This window comes from Anoplopoma fimbria, chromosome 3, assembly GCF_027596085.1.
Source record: "Anoplopoma fimbria isolate UVic2021 breed Golden Eagle Sablefish chromosome 3, Afim_UVic_2022, whole genome shotgun sequence".
NCBI lineage: Eukaryota > Metazoa > Chordata > Actinopteri > Perciformes > Anoplopomatidae > Anoplopoma > Anoplopoma fimbria.
This window is the reverse complement of record NC_072451.1, coordinates 10,436,997-10,452,201: the sequence shown is the minus strand read 5'-3', so window position 1 is coordinate 10,452,201 and position 15,205 is coordinate 10,436,997. Positions and strand designations below refer to the sequence as shown.

The 15,205-nt window shown below is 42.6% G+C and overlaps 1 protein-coding gene across 1 annotated transcript in view; it reads left to right on the top strand.

Moving 5' to 3' along the window:
• The window catches only part of szt2 (SZT2 subunit of KICSTOR complex), a 105,818-nt gene that overhangs the window by 14,302 nt on the left and 76,311 nt on the right, over window positions 1–15,205 (top strand). Inside the window, exons 14-31 of the mRNA XM_054623525.1 lie at window positions 80–194; window positions 907–1,112; window positions 1,230–1,466; window positions 1,975–2,053; window positions 2,153–2,241; window positions 2,474–2,642; window positions 2,806–2,923; window positions 3,692–3,805; window positions 3,930–4,133; window positions 4,314–4,411; window positions 5,602–5,740; window positions 5,818–6,135; window positions 6,248–6,446; window positions 7,702–7,749; window positions 11,736–11,863; window positions 12,938–13,205; window positions 14,810–14,981; window positions 15,099–15,191. Of these exons, the coding sequence (XP_054479500.1) occupies window positions 80–194; window positions 907–1,112; window positions 1,230–1,466; window positions 1,975–2,053; window positions 2,153–2,241; window positions 2,474–2,642; window positions 2,806–2,923; window positions 3,692–3,805; window positions 3,930–4,133; window positions 4,314–4,411; window positions 5,602–5,740; window positions 5,818–6,135; window positions 6,248–6,446; window positions 7,702–7,749; window positions 11,736–11,863; window positions 12,938–13,205; window positions 14,810–14,981; window positions 15,099–15,191 (2,794 nt within the window). The remainder of the gene's footprint in view (window positions 1–79; window positions 195–906; window positions 1,113–1,229; window positions 1,467–1,974; window positions 2,054–2,152; window positions 2,242–2,473; window positions 2,643–2,805; window positions 2,924–3,691; window positions 3,806–3,929; window positions 4,134–4,313; window positions 4,412–5,601; window positions 5,741–5,817; window positions 6,136–6,247; window positions 6,447–7,701; window positions 7,750–11,735; window positions 11,864–12,937; window positions 13,206–14,809; window positions 14,982–15,098; window positions 15,192–15,205) is intronic.

The following is a 15,205-nucleotide window of genomic DNA, read 5'->3' as shown; positions in this document are numbered from 1 at the left end:
TTTTGCTCTTTCAAAAAAAGTAAATGTTACTCTAACTCAGTTTGAAATAATTCAGTTGAAATGACTTGTCTTTCCACAGTTCGTCGGACCAGCCCCCCACCTCCTTCTACCTGGTCCGCCTCATCTCCAAGACGCCCTGCATGGTTCTGCGTCTTGGCTTCCCTATCGGAACACCAGCTCATGTCAGAAACAAGGTGCATACAGAGGGTTAAAACAGTACCTGGGACACACCCGAACCAATGACTCTGCCTTTGTGAAGATGATATTATCATGGAGGTGGAGGTTCCAGCCTGTTGTTGTGTGGTTATGTTGTATCTGTGTTGGATTGCATGTTGATTTTTTGTTTGTATTTAGCAGAATATTGTCATATTTAGTGGATCTTATTTAGAAATAGAGCTTTAAACATCATAGCAGAAAACAATACATCTGTAGGCATCCATATATTGATAATTAAAGTAACAACAGTGAGATTTACCAGCTTTATCATGGTCTTCAGCAGATGAGGACCGTTGGTTAGAGGAGATGCAGTTGACATCTCTGGTAACAGTTAATCAATGCAACTTGAGTTCTGATTATTTTGTCTAATGTTTCTAAGAGTGAACCCTGATTCTGCATCCGGTACAATTGCCTGTATATAAATCTGTATAAAAATTTGAGAAAATAATAGAATTATTACTGAAGTTGAATGCACAATATGTCATTTCTGTCTCTTAATCTAACCAATAACAAAATATTGAGCTTGGTGACGTTGTGAAGTAAGCGTGGGATCATGGGAGTTACTTAATTAGGCAGCCAATCAATGAAAACACGGTGAGGTGGCGCTGGCCACATCTGTACAGGGTGGAAAAAACATATTGCTATACGTTTTCTGCGCTGACCCGTCCTGACATTTGTGCTCTCCGTCAGATTGTAGACGAGCTGCGAGATCAGATCCTCAAACTTCGCTTCCCTCATCGCGTTCAGAACAAAGAGGCCACCCCCAAGACCAAGAGGAAGGTTGTGGGTCATCCGTCGCCGTCCAAGTCTCCCTCCATCCCTGCTCCCAAACCGGCGCTGTCAGACAGGCCGTGTGTGGTGGTCCTCAACAAGCCTCTGGAGAAGCTGCTCATAAGGTCAGTGAACGTGACAGCAGGGCATTCTCTTGCAGTGTCAGAATTCCTAAATTAAAAGTGCAGGTTCGGCTGCCTGTCAGACACATTTTAACCAAATGAAACATGGATGCTTTGCAGGTATGAGAAGCTGCCGCTGGACTTCAGGACTCCTTTCATTTTCAACATGGAGAACTTCCCTCAGCCCTCCAACAGCTCCGTCCCCCTCAGCATGGCAGCCAACCGGACTGCCTCCTCCACCCTGGCCTCTCTGTCCCGGTACTTCCTGCACCAGCGCTGGGTGTGGGCCGTGCAGAGCAGCCAAGGACCGACCGTGGCCATGCAGGCCGTCGCTCACATCCTGTCCATGCTGTCCGAGTGAGTTTACTTCTTTTGTGTTTTTTCTTTGTAGTATTTGTTCGATAAAACGTACAAATTTGCTAATCGCTATCGGAGCATTTTACTTTTTGTGTAATTTCCTTAAATCTTTTTAAATAATTATTTGATTTATTTGCTTAAACAGATGACAAACATTCTAATATAAGATTAGAGATATAAGGTGTTGTATATTTCGGGTGCACCTAAATGATGTGCTTGTGCTTGTGCACCTTCATGTAAAAGTTATTCTGGATCCCTGCATTCAATGACGCATTGCTACAGACTTTGATAACAGTCATACAGTAAGTTCTGAGCAAAACAATTCAAGGAAGCAAGGTTTGTTTGGTGGCAAACGTGACCTGAGGTTTCTGATTTCATCACTGCAGCTAATCATAATGAGTCGTTTGGCTTCTAAATGCTTAGAGACATAGCAGCTGGGCTGGTTTAGTGTGAGATAAGTAGCTTTGTGGAGCGCGTCGCCTGAGAATGTCTCTTTGTATCTTTGAAGGATCCGCACATCAGAAGGCTTTCACTTTGCCGCCAGCGGAGAGGGCATCGTTAACATGGTGATCGAGCTGCCAATGAAGGTGAGGTGGCACCAAAAGCACCTTCTTCTTCAGTGCAGTAGTGTTTATCTACATTTACTTTTGATATTTCTATTATTCCTGATTTGTTTCTTTTTTCAGGGCGTGTCAGGGGAGACGGACAGAGAGAATCACTCTTGTATCATTCAGTACATCCTGTTTCCACCTCACTCTACATCTACTAAGGACAGGTAACACAGGCAGCAATTGGTCTTGATTTGGTCTCAACCCCTCAAAGTCTTGGTCTTGTCTTGATACACTCTGGTCCTGGTCATGACTTTGGGTTAGGTGGTCTTGGCTACAACACTGCTACACATTGTGGTTTTAACTCGGACACGGTCTGAATACTTGACCCTCTTTCATGAATGCTAGCACCAAGTACATTTGTCAGCCTGCTGTCTGTTGTCTTTCATGGGCCTCTAGCTTCTCCACTGATGACGACAACGACACCGAGGTGGAGGCCGTGGACGTGGACACGGAGCTCAACCTTGTGACGGAGTGCTGGGTGGAGCCTCAGAGCGGCATCGTGAATAACTGCATGGACCAGCATCGCCACTTCCAGGGCCTCAAGTACCAGGAGATCCCTCAAGCAGTGCGTATTCATCCAAACAGTCATTCACTGCGAAGAAATGCTGAGGGGGTGGAAATGGAGGGGGGGTATTCTAAATCAAAGCTCACTGACCGCTATTTGTATGTATGATTATTTAAAAACCCATTTGGTTGTGTTTGATTGCGAACCTGCTGTTTTGTTATAGATCTTCCCAAGGGACCTGGCCTGTATGTCCACCATGATGACCTTCGAGCATTTAAGCCAACTGTGTCAGAACAAGGACCAGGTCTGCTCCCTGCCAGCTGGACTCAAGGATGTGAGAGGTAATGAAACGCCAGTAAAACATTTGGTACATTTGTTACTTGACACTGGAGTTTCTAAAACAGTGTCGAGCAGTGGTGTCCAACAGTGGTGCAGAATTTATTCAGGTCCTTTGGTTCAGTAAAAGTGACTGTACCACACCGTGGAACACGCAATCCTGTGTTGAAAATATAATTATATAAGTAACATTAGCTTAATGTATCTGAGGTATGAAAGTAAACTGGTTATACTATTCTATGTTAGAATTTTGATTATCATTATTGATTCATTAATGAGTAAGGAACATTTAACTGTTGGGGTTAATTGCTGCTGGGTAATATAATAAACAAGAAAACATGATTTATAAGCTCATCATATGTTGTGTCTGTCAAAAATCTTATTTTAGGGTGGATTATGGCCTTTAAGGCTTTTAATGTAAAGGATCTGTGCAGGAATGTCCATTAAAGGCAGCATAGCCGTAGTTAAAGGGGCTCAATGGAAATTTAGAGCATATCAACATGGCTCTCAGCAAAGAGATATCTGAGCCGCTGGCTAGAAGCTAACGGTACAAACAACGGCAACAGCGCTGACGGAGCTAATAGTGTATAACATTTAAAGAAAACTCAAAATGAAAGTTACGTTTCTGCCAATGTACCAATATATTTGTGTTGTAGTTATACCTCTCCCCTGCAGCTACTGGCTCCTTCTAATTGTCTATTCCGTGTCAGGTTAAGTCGGTGTATTGCTCTAGTCTGTAGACTGAAGGATGTGTTTCTTGTGTGTGTGTGCAGGAGAAGCTCTGGCCTCAGAGGACAGCATCCACATGGTTCCCTTCCAGTTTGACCTCGTCCAGCTGCTCCCAAAGTGCCAGCAGGTTGAGATCTTCTTCCTCACATTCAGCACAGGTACTCATACTGTCCAGTTAGCAAGTTAACGATGAAATAAAGAAACAAAGTCAAGGAATACTTTACCATTTCATCTTTTTAGAAACAGTGAGTTGTCATGTGTGTCTCCACCTTTTCCCTGTAGCAGTGGAGAACGAGGAGCAGATGCACAGCTCCCCCTGTCTGCCCAACGAGCTCCTGCTGAGTCTCTTCCACAGCAGCCTGGAGCACGAGCTCAGTGACAGAGAGGTCCCGTTAGCTGACGCCGACCACGTCGCCTTCATGCACCACATCTTAGAGCGGGAACGAGACGGCCACATTGCTCCTTTCTCCTTACCCGTTATCAAAGGTCAGCACGTCATCTCTTCTCAGCTGGAGTTCTAAGCGTGTGTGTGCGTGTGTGTGTGCGTGTGTGTGCGTGTGTGTGTGTGTGTGTGTGTGTGTGTGTCTTCTGTTTTGTCCATTCGAATCAGATACAGGAGGGGTTTCCTCTTCTGACATACAACCTTTGCCTCTTGTGTTTTGTCAGAGGAGTGTGTGAAGGCCCCAGACAGACAGGACACCATGACGTCATTCCACACCACCGGCAGCAGCAAAGAGGTGATGGGATCTACCAGCACTTTACAGGTAATCCCATCCATCGAAGAAACAAAACAAGTGTTAACCCAGGATAGTAGTAAGATAGTAATGGACATTACAGTGTTTCCCTTTAGGAAGATGGGCCACCTGCCACCAGACCAAATTCCATTCTCAAATTCAGCACTTAAAAAGTTTATTTTAATGTTTTATTACAACACCTACTTTTCAAAATCCACGTGAACCGGCATATCGGCAAGAATTCGATCAACCGCACTATTCATTAGTCATTCTTTTTATTTAAAAAGAAAATCTGTCACTTTTTAAGCTGGCTTGCCTGTTACTCCCGTTATTTCCTTCTATCTTAACGTTGGTGAAGAAGTTTTCATTAAAACAAAGTTATGACTGGTTGTTTTAACCGTGTTAAAATGAATCGGAGCATAAGGCCAAATATCAATCAATCTATATAGCTTGTAAGAGTTATTTTTTTCAAACGAAGTGTGTGGTGTAGTGCTCACTACTAATTTATCAAAACAACAGGTGAACATGGAACGCGTGTTGAGTCTGCATCAACAGTAAATTAAAATAAGAGCACATCAGATAACAGGGAGTTTTTCAAACTAAAATATGATCAAATGTTTCCAATGGGAATCTGCATTGGGAGACGCCACAGGAGCTACATGTAAGCTGGCTGTGGAGTAATGGAATATATGGAACGGCGTTAAGAAAAAGGACACTGTAATCTGTTACAGAAAAAAGACATTCCATTTAAATGAGCAGAGACACAGGCGCTTTTTACGTAGTTTCATTTGAAGCGGTAAAACTGAATCGTCAGAGGAAGAATACTTCTTCCTCTCCAACTCCCAAATCTATGCAGCGCATTCCTAAACACCGATGTTTAATAAAAACATATTGACATAAGTCCTTAAGTTGAAATGAAAGTCAACTCTTTTCTCTTGTCCTTATTTGCATATTTGATATTAGGTTTTCCAAAAATAACAGAAGTTACCAAGTCATGTTACTTTAATATTGTGATACTTGGATTGGTGTTTCTGACTTCATTTTTATTTGTATTGGATAACATAATAAAAGTAACTTTACTTTACTCTGTGTGTTAATTTAGTACTAATAAAGGGCCAGTGTGTAGCATTTCAGGGCATCTAAATGGAATATAATATTCCAAATCCTACACCTTATTACACCTCCAAGTGCTGTAATGTTGTGAACATGTTCTTCCTCAGAGCTTCAGTAATGCAGACCTTGTGGATGAGGACCCCATGCTGGGGGAGAGGAGCTGCTCCACGCCACAGTGGAGGTGCTACGCCAAGTACATCAGCTCCCAGCAGATCATCCTCACCTTCCTCCCTGCTTCCTTCACAGGTACACCTTCACTTGTCCTCTTAGGATTTGAACACATGCTGAGCAGTGCAATGTTTAAATATGGGTATTCTGCGCAGACGTTCTGATGCTGATGGCGTTGGGGCTGGAGGTGGAGCCTCGGAGCAATGTCACCATGCAGGAGGACGACACTCTGACCCCCAGCAACAAATCCCAGGCTGACTCCCTGTCTGGCTCAAAAGGTGGCCTGGAAAGGTCCGAGTCCGGCTTCAGTCTGGCCGGCAAGCTGAGGAGCAGCTCCAGCAGCGGACACTTCACCGCCAGGTCCCCCGTGCTCTCACCGCAGTCCGAGGGCCAGACTGGGCCTACAGACTCCCTGATCCCAGACCAGGACAGCTGGGACAGCAGAGTGTCAGAGACTGAGACCCCAGGCTCAGGTCGGTCTAAAACCAAATTGGTGTAGTCCAGTTAAAAAATGATTTAATGGCTAAAGTCAAGCATGGCCACACACTTAACTGTAAGCACATTTCAACTCTGCTAACTTTCCAGATCTGGGAGGAGTCCAGTTCTCTGAGCCACAGAAGGCCGATTTCCACATCAGCTTCAGCAGGCAGGGGTCCCAGCAGAGCACCAGTGACGGCAGCCAATTAAAGTGTCCCGTCTACGTCTACAACTGCTCCCTGGAGCACCTGAAGGAGCAGCTGGTTCACCCCAACTCCAGCCGGCAGCCCAAGGACGTCTTCTTCAGGTACCGTGCTCTCCTATATGAAGGGAGACAGACGCAGAAATAAGTCTAACTGGCGCCCATGTGAAAAGGTTATCAAGGAAGGACAGCTGTGATCTGGGTATTATATTTAGATCAATCTGATCATATGTGAGGTTATTTGCTTTGCCGACATCACGTGCCTGTTCTGGAGCAGAACCAGACTCTATGATCAGCTCCACTGTTTAGATATTTTCTTGTCAATCAGCCAAATCCTAAATCATAAGAAAGATAGTGAACGGAAATGATCTTTGCAGTGAGAAATTCTTATTATTACAAACTTACTGTGTCATCATTTAAAAGGTAGGTAGGTAGTTTAGGCACCACTTTCATCAGTAATGATGATATTGTACTCACCAAGGTCGGTCTTGTGATCTGGGACCACAGTGACATCACTGAAAATAAGTCAGCCAGCACACGTGGAGAAGTGGATATGTTAATGTACATACAGTGGAGTGACTTAAACTTCTCATTGTATTGTTGTGTTTCCACAAAGTGCAAGTTGAAGCCTACGCTCAAAATTAACCACAACTTGAAAACAAATGCACCTTGAGAGTAGAAGTTTACGTATCTACCTACAGTTTTGATGTCTAGTTGTTACAGTGGTGGTGTCTTTCTGAGCATCCAAACATTTAAGAAAAGCTGAATATGTTAGCTGGAGTACTCCGGTAGATACTACAGCACGTAAACACCTAATCAAAGTTTCTGATCCTTCTCTGTCAGGAGTACAGGTGTGTCAACAACTAAAGTTAAGCTGTAGATTAGTGCATTCTATTGTCACTGTTTTCCATTACCAGGGGAATCACTGTGTTTAATGCTGGAGAGTTTAGTCATTGGGAGGTCATTCTCACTGAAGTAACTGAGTCGGTACAGAAAAGAGTGGCTGAGCTGAGAAACCCCTTTAGGAAGACAATCGGACACCTAAATACTGTTATGACGTACAGATTTTCTTTTCTTGTTCCATGTAACTATCATGTCCCAAATATGTTCAAAACAAAACTAGAATCCTTGTGCATGTTAACTGCCTGGATAAACCATTGGTTTGTCTACAACCTTTAGCATCACTTTGGTGAGTACAATATTATCATAACCGCTAAAAGTGACAGCAGAGCTACATCATTTGTAATAACCATGGATGATCCCATCACTCCCCCACCATTGAATGACATAAGTGACCCATGAATGTTGCCGGGCGTGCGTTGCGGTCCCGTTGTTAACATGTGTGTCTCTGTGAGAATAGAGCTCAAGATGCTGAGTCCTGGGAGATGTGTCAGCAGATGAAGTTCAGGTAGCTTGACACCACGGCTCCGCTCTGCTTCCCTCTCTGTGTGCGCTGAGGCGCTGCTCAGCCCGTTTCCTGTAGAGCGGGGAAGTGTTGCTTCTCTTACCGCTGTAGGCTCTCTGCCCAGGCCTGTCTGTGCTTCCTCCTCAGGCTGTCGCTACACACACACACACACACACACACACACACACACACACACACACACACACACACACACACACACACACACACACACACACACACACACACACACACACACACACACACACACAGCAGGTGCAGGGCTTCCACACACTGAACACAGCACACATTTAAAGGGACAGTGTGTGGGATTTGGTGGCAGCTAGTGGTGTGGTTGCAAAAAATTGCAACCGACAGAATACCCCTCTGCTCACTAGCATGTAGAGAACTGCGGTGGCCTTCAGGTAAAAAGTCTCTCCCCAGAACCAGTGTTTTGTTTGTCCATTCTGGGCTCCTGTAAAATTATGGCGGTGCAACATGGAGGACTCTGTGAAGAGGAACAGCTCCCTATGTAGATAGGAATGACTTACTCTAAGCTAACGAAAACACAACCATTCTTAGTTTCAGGTGATTATACACTCATGAAAACATAGTTCCCTCTTCAAATTTGTCAGTGATAGATAGTGCTGGATAATATGGCCAAAATCTTTCACAATATAGGTCACTTGATTTCTCGATATATCACCATATAGCATGTTTGCTGGTAATTCAATCAATAAATCGTCGATATGAAACAACCACACGGTAAAGCCTATTGTTGAAAACTCCTGACAATTGAAAAGTACAGAATTATTTCTCATTTTATTAAGGACTTCTGTGCAAAACGAACAAAACCGTTTGAAGTAGAGAAAGAAATGAAGACATATTGAAATTTTCTAAAAAAAAGCCCAATTTAAAGGACATAATTCTGTATCACAATATCTCGATAAATAATTTCATCATGATTTTTTCCAATGAAAGACAACAAATTATCATATTGAAGTATTGCCCAAATAACTGCATACTTTGACATTGTTTGATTTAATCAGATTAATAAAACAATCAAGAGGCCTTTTAAATTTAACTTTTTGTTTTTCATTTTTCTTTAATTAAAGTTACGTGGTAGGTGAAAAGAAGACAAATTCTGTCTTCTTCTTAAATTGTGTGTAGAACTTTAATAGGCTGACATGCACATAGTAAATAGAGTAGCAAAAATTCAAATCGTTCAAATTTTTATTGTGGCATAGATGTCACCATACATAAAACACAGTCAAACATCAAGTCAATCACAGTGAAAAACCAGCTAAATTCCCGACTAGTCCAACAGCATGAAGGCCAGCTCACCATCGGTCCTGCAGCCTTTTATTTTGCCTTAGCGACTAGAAGCCAGTCTGATATTTACTCTGGTCGTTGTTTAGGGGCGTGGAGCGCCATTCTCTCCGTAATTTGAAGCTGTTATTTTAATGAAAGAAAAAGTTGTTCTAATTTATGTCAATTCATCTTTTAACAGAACAAATAAGCAGAGTTTTATTTGGCAAAATGAATGATTCTTATAGTGTGTGTGTATATATATATATATTTTTTTTTTCTATTTTTCTTTTAACGAAGCAAATCCAATACATTTAAACTATGAAAAGTGTGTGTGTGTAGTATTATTAGTTAACTGCTATCACTGTGTATTACACTACAGTTGGTATAACTGCAGCTTTGCAGGTGAGTGTGTCTGTTGCAGCATTACAGTCATTTAGCAGACGCTTTTATCCAAAGCGACTTACAATCAGTAGTATATTACATACAGTGGGTACGGAAAGTATTCAGACCCCTTTACATTTTTCACCCTTTGTTTCATTGCAGCCATTTGCTAAAATCGAAAAAGTTCATTTTTTTTCGCATTAATGTACACTCAGCAACCCATCTTGACAGAAAAAACCAGAAATGTAGAATTTTTTGCAAATTTATTAAAAAAGAAAAACTGAAATATCACATGGTCATAAGTATTCAGACCCTTTGCTCAGTATTGAGTAGAAGCACCCTTTTGAGCTAGTACAGCCATGAGTCTTCTTGGGAATGATGCAACAAGTTTCTCACACCTGGATTTGGGGATCCTCTGCCATTCTTCCTTGCAGATCCTCTCCAGTTCTGTCAGGTTGGATGGTGAACGTTGGTGGACAGCCATTTTCAGGTCTCTCCAGAGATGCTCAATTGGGTTTAGGTCAGGGCTCTGGCTGGGCCAGTCAAGAATGGTCACAGACTTGTTCCAAAGCCACTCCTTTGTTATTTTAGCTGTGTGCTTCGGGTCATTGTCTTGTTGGAAGGTGAACCTTCGGCCCAGTCTGAGGTCCTGAGCACTCTGGAGGAGGTTTTCTTCCAGGATATCTCTGTACTTGGCCGCATTCATCTTTCCTTCAATTGCAACCAGTCGTCCTGTCCCTGCAGCTGAAAAACACCCCCATAGCATGATGCTGCCACCACCATGTTTCACTGTTGGGATTGTATTGGGCAGGTGATGAGCAGTGCCTGGTTTTCTCCACACATACCGCTTAGAATTAACGCCAAAAAGTTCAATCTTGGTCTCATCAGACCAGAGAATCTTATTTCTCATAGTTTGGGAGTCCTCCATGTGTTTTTTGGCAAACTCTATGCGGGCTTTCATATGTCTTGCACTGAGGAGAGGCTTCCGTCGGGCCACTCTGCCATAAAGCCCCGACTGGTGGAGGGCTGCAGTGATAGTTGACTTTGTGGAACTTTCTCCCATCTCCCTACTGCATCTCTGGAGCTCAGCCACAGTGATCTTTGGGTTCTTCTTTACCTCTCTCACCAAGGCTCTTCTCCCACGATTGCTCAGTTTGGCTGGACGGCCAGGTCTAGGAAGAGTTCTGGTCATCCCATACTTCTTCCATTTAAGGATTATGGAGGCCACTGTGCTCTTAGGAACCTTGAGTGCTGCAGAAATTCTTTTGTAACCTTGGCCAGATCTGTGCCTTGCCACAATTCTGTCTCTGAGCTCCTTGGGCAGTTCCTTCGACCTCATGATTCTCATTTGTTCTGACATGCACTGTGAGCTGTAAGGTCTTATATAGACAGGTGTGTGCCTTTCCTAATCAAGTCCAATCAGTTTAATTAAACACAGCTGGACTCCAATGAAGGAGTAGAACCATCTCAAGGAGGATCAGAAGAAATGGACAGCATGTGAGTTAAATATGAGTGTCACAGCAAAGGGTCTGAATACTTATGACCATGTGATATTTCAGTTTTTCTTTTTTAATAAATTTGCAAAAAGTTCTACATTTCTGTTTTTTTCTGTCAAGATGGGTTGCTGAGTGTACATTAATGCAAAAAAAAAAAAAAATGAACTTTTTCGATTTTAGCAAATGGCTGCAATGAAACAAAGAGTGAAAAATTTAAAGGGGTCTGAATACTTTCCGTACCCACTGTATCATTCACCCATTCACACACTGATGACAGGCTACCATGCAAGGTGCCACCATCAGACTCTAACTAACATTCATCATCCAGTCCACACCGATGGCAAGCCTTCGGGAGCAACTTGGGGTTAAGTGCCCAAGGACACATCGACTGCCGAAGCCGGGTATCGAACCACCGACCCTCTGATTGGAGAACTACCTTGCTCTCCACTACGCCACAGCCGCCCCTGTCTTCATACCTTGCTGTTCCCGGGATGAAAACACTTTGATTATGGAGATCTTTTTTCACATGTTTCATGTTTTTTCCTCCCTTTGTCCTGATCTTTTGTTTATCAAACGCATGCTGTGAAGATTCAGCTGTCCCTCACCGGCTTATGGCTCCTCGGACTTTGCTTCCTGTAGTTGGAGATCTGGGCTAAAGCTATCCAAAATGCTTATGCAACAATCACATGAAACTATCTGACATTGTCTCTTTACACACACGTTTTATGCACATAAATCTATTGGAAAACTATCAGTCTTTCTTACTGAGGATGTGTACGTCCCGTCTCCACATGTCTCTGGCAGGTCTCTGTCCCAGGACCGCAGCAGTCCGTCCCCTTGGACCGACCTCCTGGCTCAGCCTCACAAACACAAGGAGCTAGCCAACTACTGCAGCCTGCTGCAGGAGCATTACCACCAGAGCTACGTCAGAGGTGAGGAGGTTATGGAACTATTAGTGACACATAATATTTTCTTCTGGTACAGTGTGGTATTTACACTGTGACTCCTTCATTAAACCCTGTAAGTACAACTAGCTCTATGAGGCATTACAGGGAAAGTGAATCGCTGGAACAGGGAGGTAAATGGACAAATTCTAATATTTAAAATTTATACCGCTGAATTGTTCACTAGAGGGAACTCATATTCACTCAGAGAATTTTTCTAAAAGAAACTGAATACAATAGTTTACATTAGTTTAGGTTATACAACAGTTTATCTCAGACGCTGCTCTGGGTCAATAGGATCCTGGTAGTTGGTCCTCTCCCTGTGCTAATGTATTTAGACCTTTTATTGAAAATTAGTTGCAACCGTCACAAATTGACATTGGTATGAATAGTTTTGAATTGAAATATTTGCAGGCGAGTTTTGAATAGTTTGTACATTAATCATTGAAATGAAATACAAATGAAATGTTAACCCAGGAGAACTAAAAGAAAACAACTTGATTGCAGTTTATTACAAGTTTTATTTTAACTTCCTATGATCTTAATTATTACGTAACCCACTTCTTACCCTCGCTTAATATCTATATGGATTGTCTTCACATGTCTGAATAAAGGCATTTCTGCAGATATTTTCACCAGAAAACCATTGCAAACCATAGTCAAAGAGACACTGGTTTGCTTCAGGCTGATCGCTAAGTTGCAGCGCTGCAAACATCGGACAGTTCTACTTTAAGGCAAAGCTGTGAGCAAAGTCTGCTCTGTTCAAATGTAAATGAAATGTTTCGGAGGATATCAGGGCTTCACGATGCGATTATTTAGGCTGAGAGAAGTCACAGTGTTATTGCAATATCTATAGAACATTTGAAAAGAAAAAAATGATTATTTTATGTTTTGTCTAAAATAAATTACTCAAGCTATGAGTGTAGGGAGAGGAAGAGGATCTGTAACCATAACTGTATATATAAAATTGATTATTTACACAATAACATGATATCAATATTTCACTTTTAAACATCATGGTTAGTCATTGGGTCAGTCACTCGTCTCCTCGCTGTGTCTCAGGTGTGTACCGCAGCCTGCAGCAGTCCTACAGCATCAGCTCCCAGGACGTCCTGATGGCCATGGACTACTGCGAGGAATCCCTGCAGGAGATCGACGTCACCTCCTTCCTGCAGACCCTCTGTGGACACATCAGGGTTTTCAGGGAGCACGCCGGGACGCCAGGATGGGGAGGCAATCCAAAACCTTCGAGGAGCCCTGCCACCTTCAACATCGGAGAGACGGAGGAGGAGCAACCAGATGACAGGGCCGCCATGGCCTCCTCGTCCAGGTAATGTGAACTGAACATTGCTCATTACGTGGACCCAGAAGACTATAAAGTGAGAGAAGTTAACGGTACATAATACACAGGGTTTGAGAGTATAACCTTCCAACGTTCAGGTTGGCATTTCATTTCATTCTCATTATTATTTGCCAGAGGAAGACCTCTTTTTGCTCTGGTCATGTGCATATGATCACTCTAATTTATTCAGATCTGCATATGCTCATCAAGATACAAGCAGAGCACACAATTAACTAGTGCTTTATTGGTTGATCATCATTCACTGTCACATCGTTTAAGTTTTCAGATAAGATTACGTGTAAAGTTCTGCGTGAAGTGAATCTCATCACGTGCACACGTTTCAGACGTCGTTCTGAAATGCATCTGCCTCAGTGTAAAGATTATTTTCCTGTTCAGCCTGAAGCTTTAAAGCTGCAGTTACCAATAAATGAAGGTTGTACAATGAATCAAACGACTGTGTGTAATGGGAAAGGGTTCACATGATTATATGAATAATTTATGTCATATATATTGAATGTGTTGTAACTCTGTTATGTTGTTCATTCTGGTCACATGACATCTATTGCATTCTGTCCATCCTGGGAGAAGGATCCCTCCTCTGTCGTTCTCCCATAGGTTTCTTCATTTTTTCTCCCTGTTAAATGTTTTTTAGGGGAGTTTTTCCTGTGCCGATGTGAGGGTTCCGGGACAGAGGATGTTGCAAAAAAAGCCCTCTGAGTCAAAATGTAATTTAGGATTTTAGGCCATACAAAATAAACTGAATGTGGAGAGGGGGGAAAGGGAGAGAGAATGATCTCTAAACAACTGTTTTCTACCCGCCTCCCTCTGCTGATTTATACGAAGAATCTTTCATAAATTCTAAATATATTTACCGTTCTGATAGTGCTCCGTTCTTATGTCAGTGCTCTGATTAATATATGTATTGTTTGGTTTTGAAACAGCAGCCTTTTGTTATTGTCATTTAGTCTTTGTGAAACTCTGATAGACCGCAAGTTTGGATAGTGCAACTTTGTCTACACAATGATTTATTATAGCCGACTAAGGAGAATGATTGAAAGCAAAGTTATGAGTTATTTTCACATTTTTATTAAAAGTTTTATAATAAGGCTGATATTTATAGCAAAATATATCATGATTTATTTGGTTCCATGTAAAATCTGACGTTCATAAACCTCCATATAGCCAGAATGGAAGGATCCTTTGTTCCATAACCACATTTTTCTGCCGCCGTCTGGCTTCTTCGAGCCAACAGTCCAATAGTGGAATGTTCAGGATCACCCTAACTCTACACTACCTGACCAGTGACAGCTCGAACTGATAATGTCTGCTGAGAATGTCATTAGGCAACTGTTTGCTAACACGTTCCCTCTGGTTTAACAGCCCCCACGTGGTCCAAAAAAGATCAGTTAACGCTCTTTAAAATAGTGACATTGAATGGATGACAGCTTCGGTTAGATGGCAACATTTCTTTGCATACAACAATTAAAATCACAATCAATGCTCTTAAATCAGGTCTTGTTTTTTACATTTCTGCCAGCTTCCTATGAGCTAACACAGTTGTTAATGTTTAATGTTAATGCTCGTGGCTATAGCATCGACATGGAGGATGCCGGTGAGGCTGAATCCAGAAGGAAGTCCTCGGCTCCCACATCTCCACTGATCAAGGATGAGTCCCAGACGGACAAGGTCCAAGAGTTCCCCCTGCTGCTGCTTCAAACACAGCCCAAGTGTGAAGTGTATCCAGATCTGCACGGCATCATACAGGTACTGTCTGAGGCCTTCATTCCATGTTTTGAAAGTAGACCTGTAGTTAATCATACGTCTGACCTAATTTAATAAGCTAACAAGGGGAAACTGAATTTGAAACCAATCATTCCACAGGATAAATTCATGGGGATCGTGTCCCAGTGTTTCAAAACAGTGCCCTCCAACCCACACTACTTCTTCTACTGCCCGCCTTCATGCAAGAGAGAGGTGAGTGGACAGAG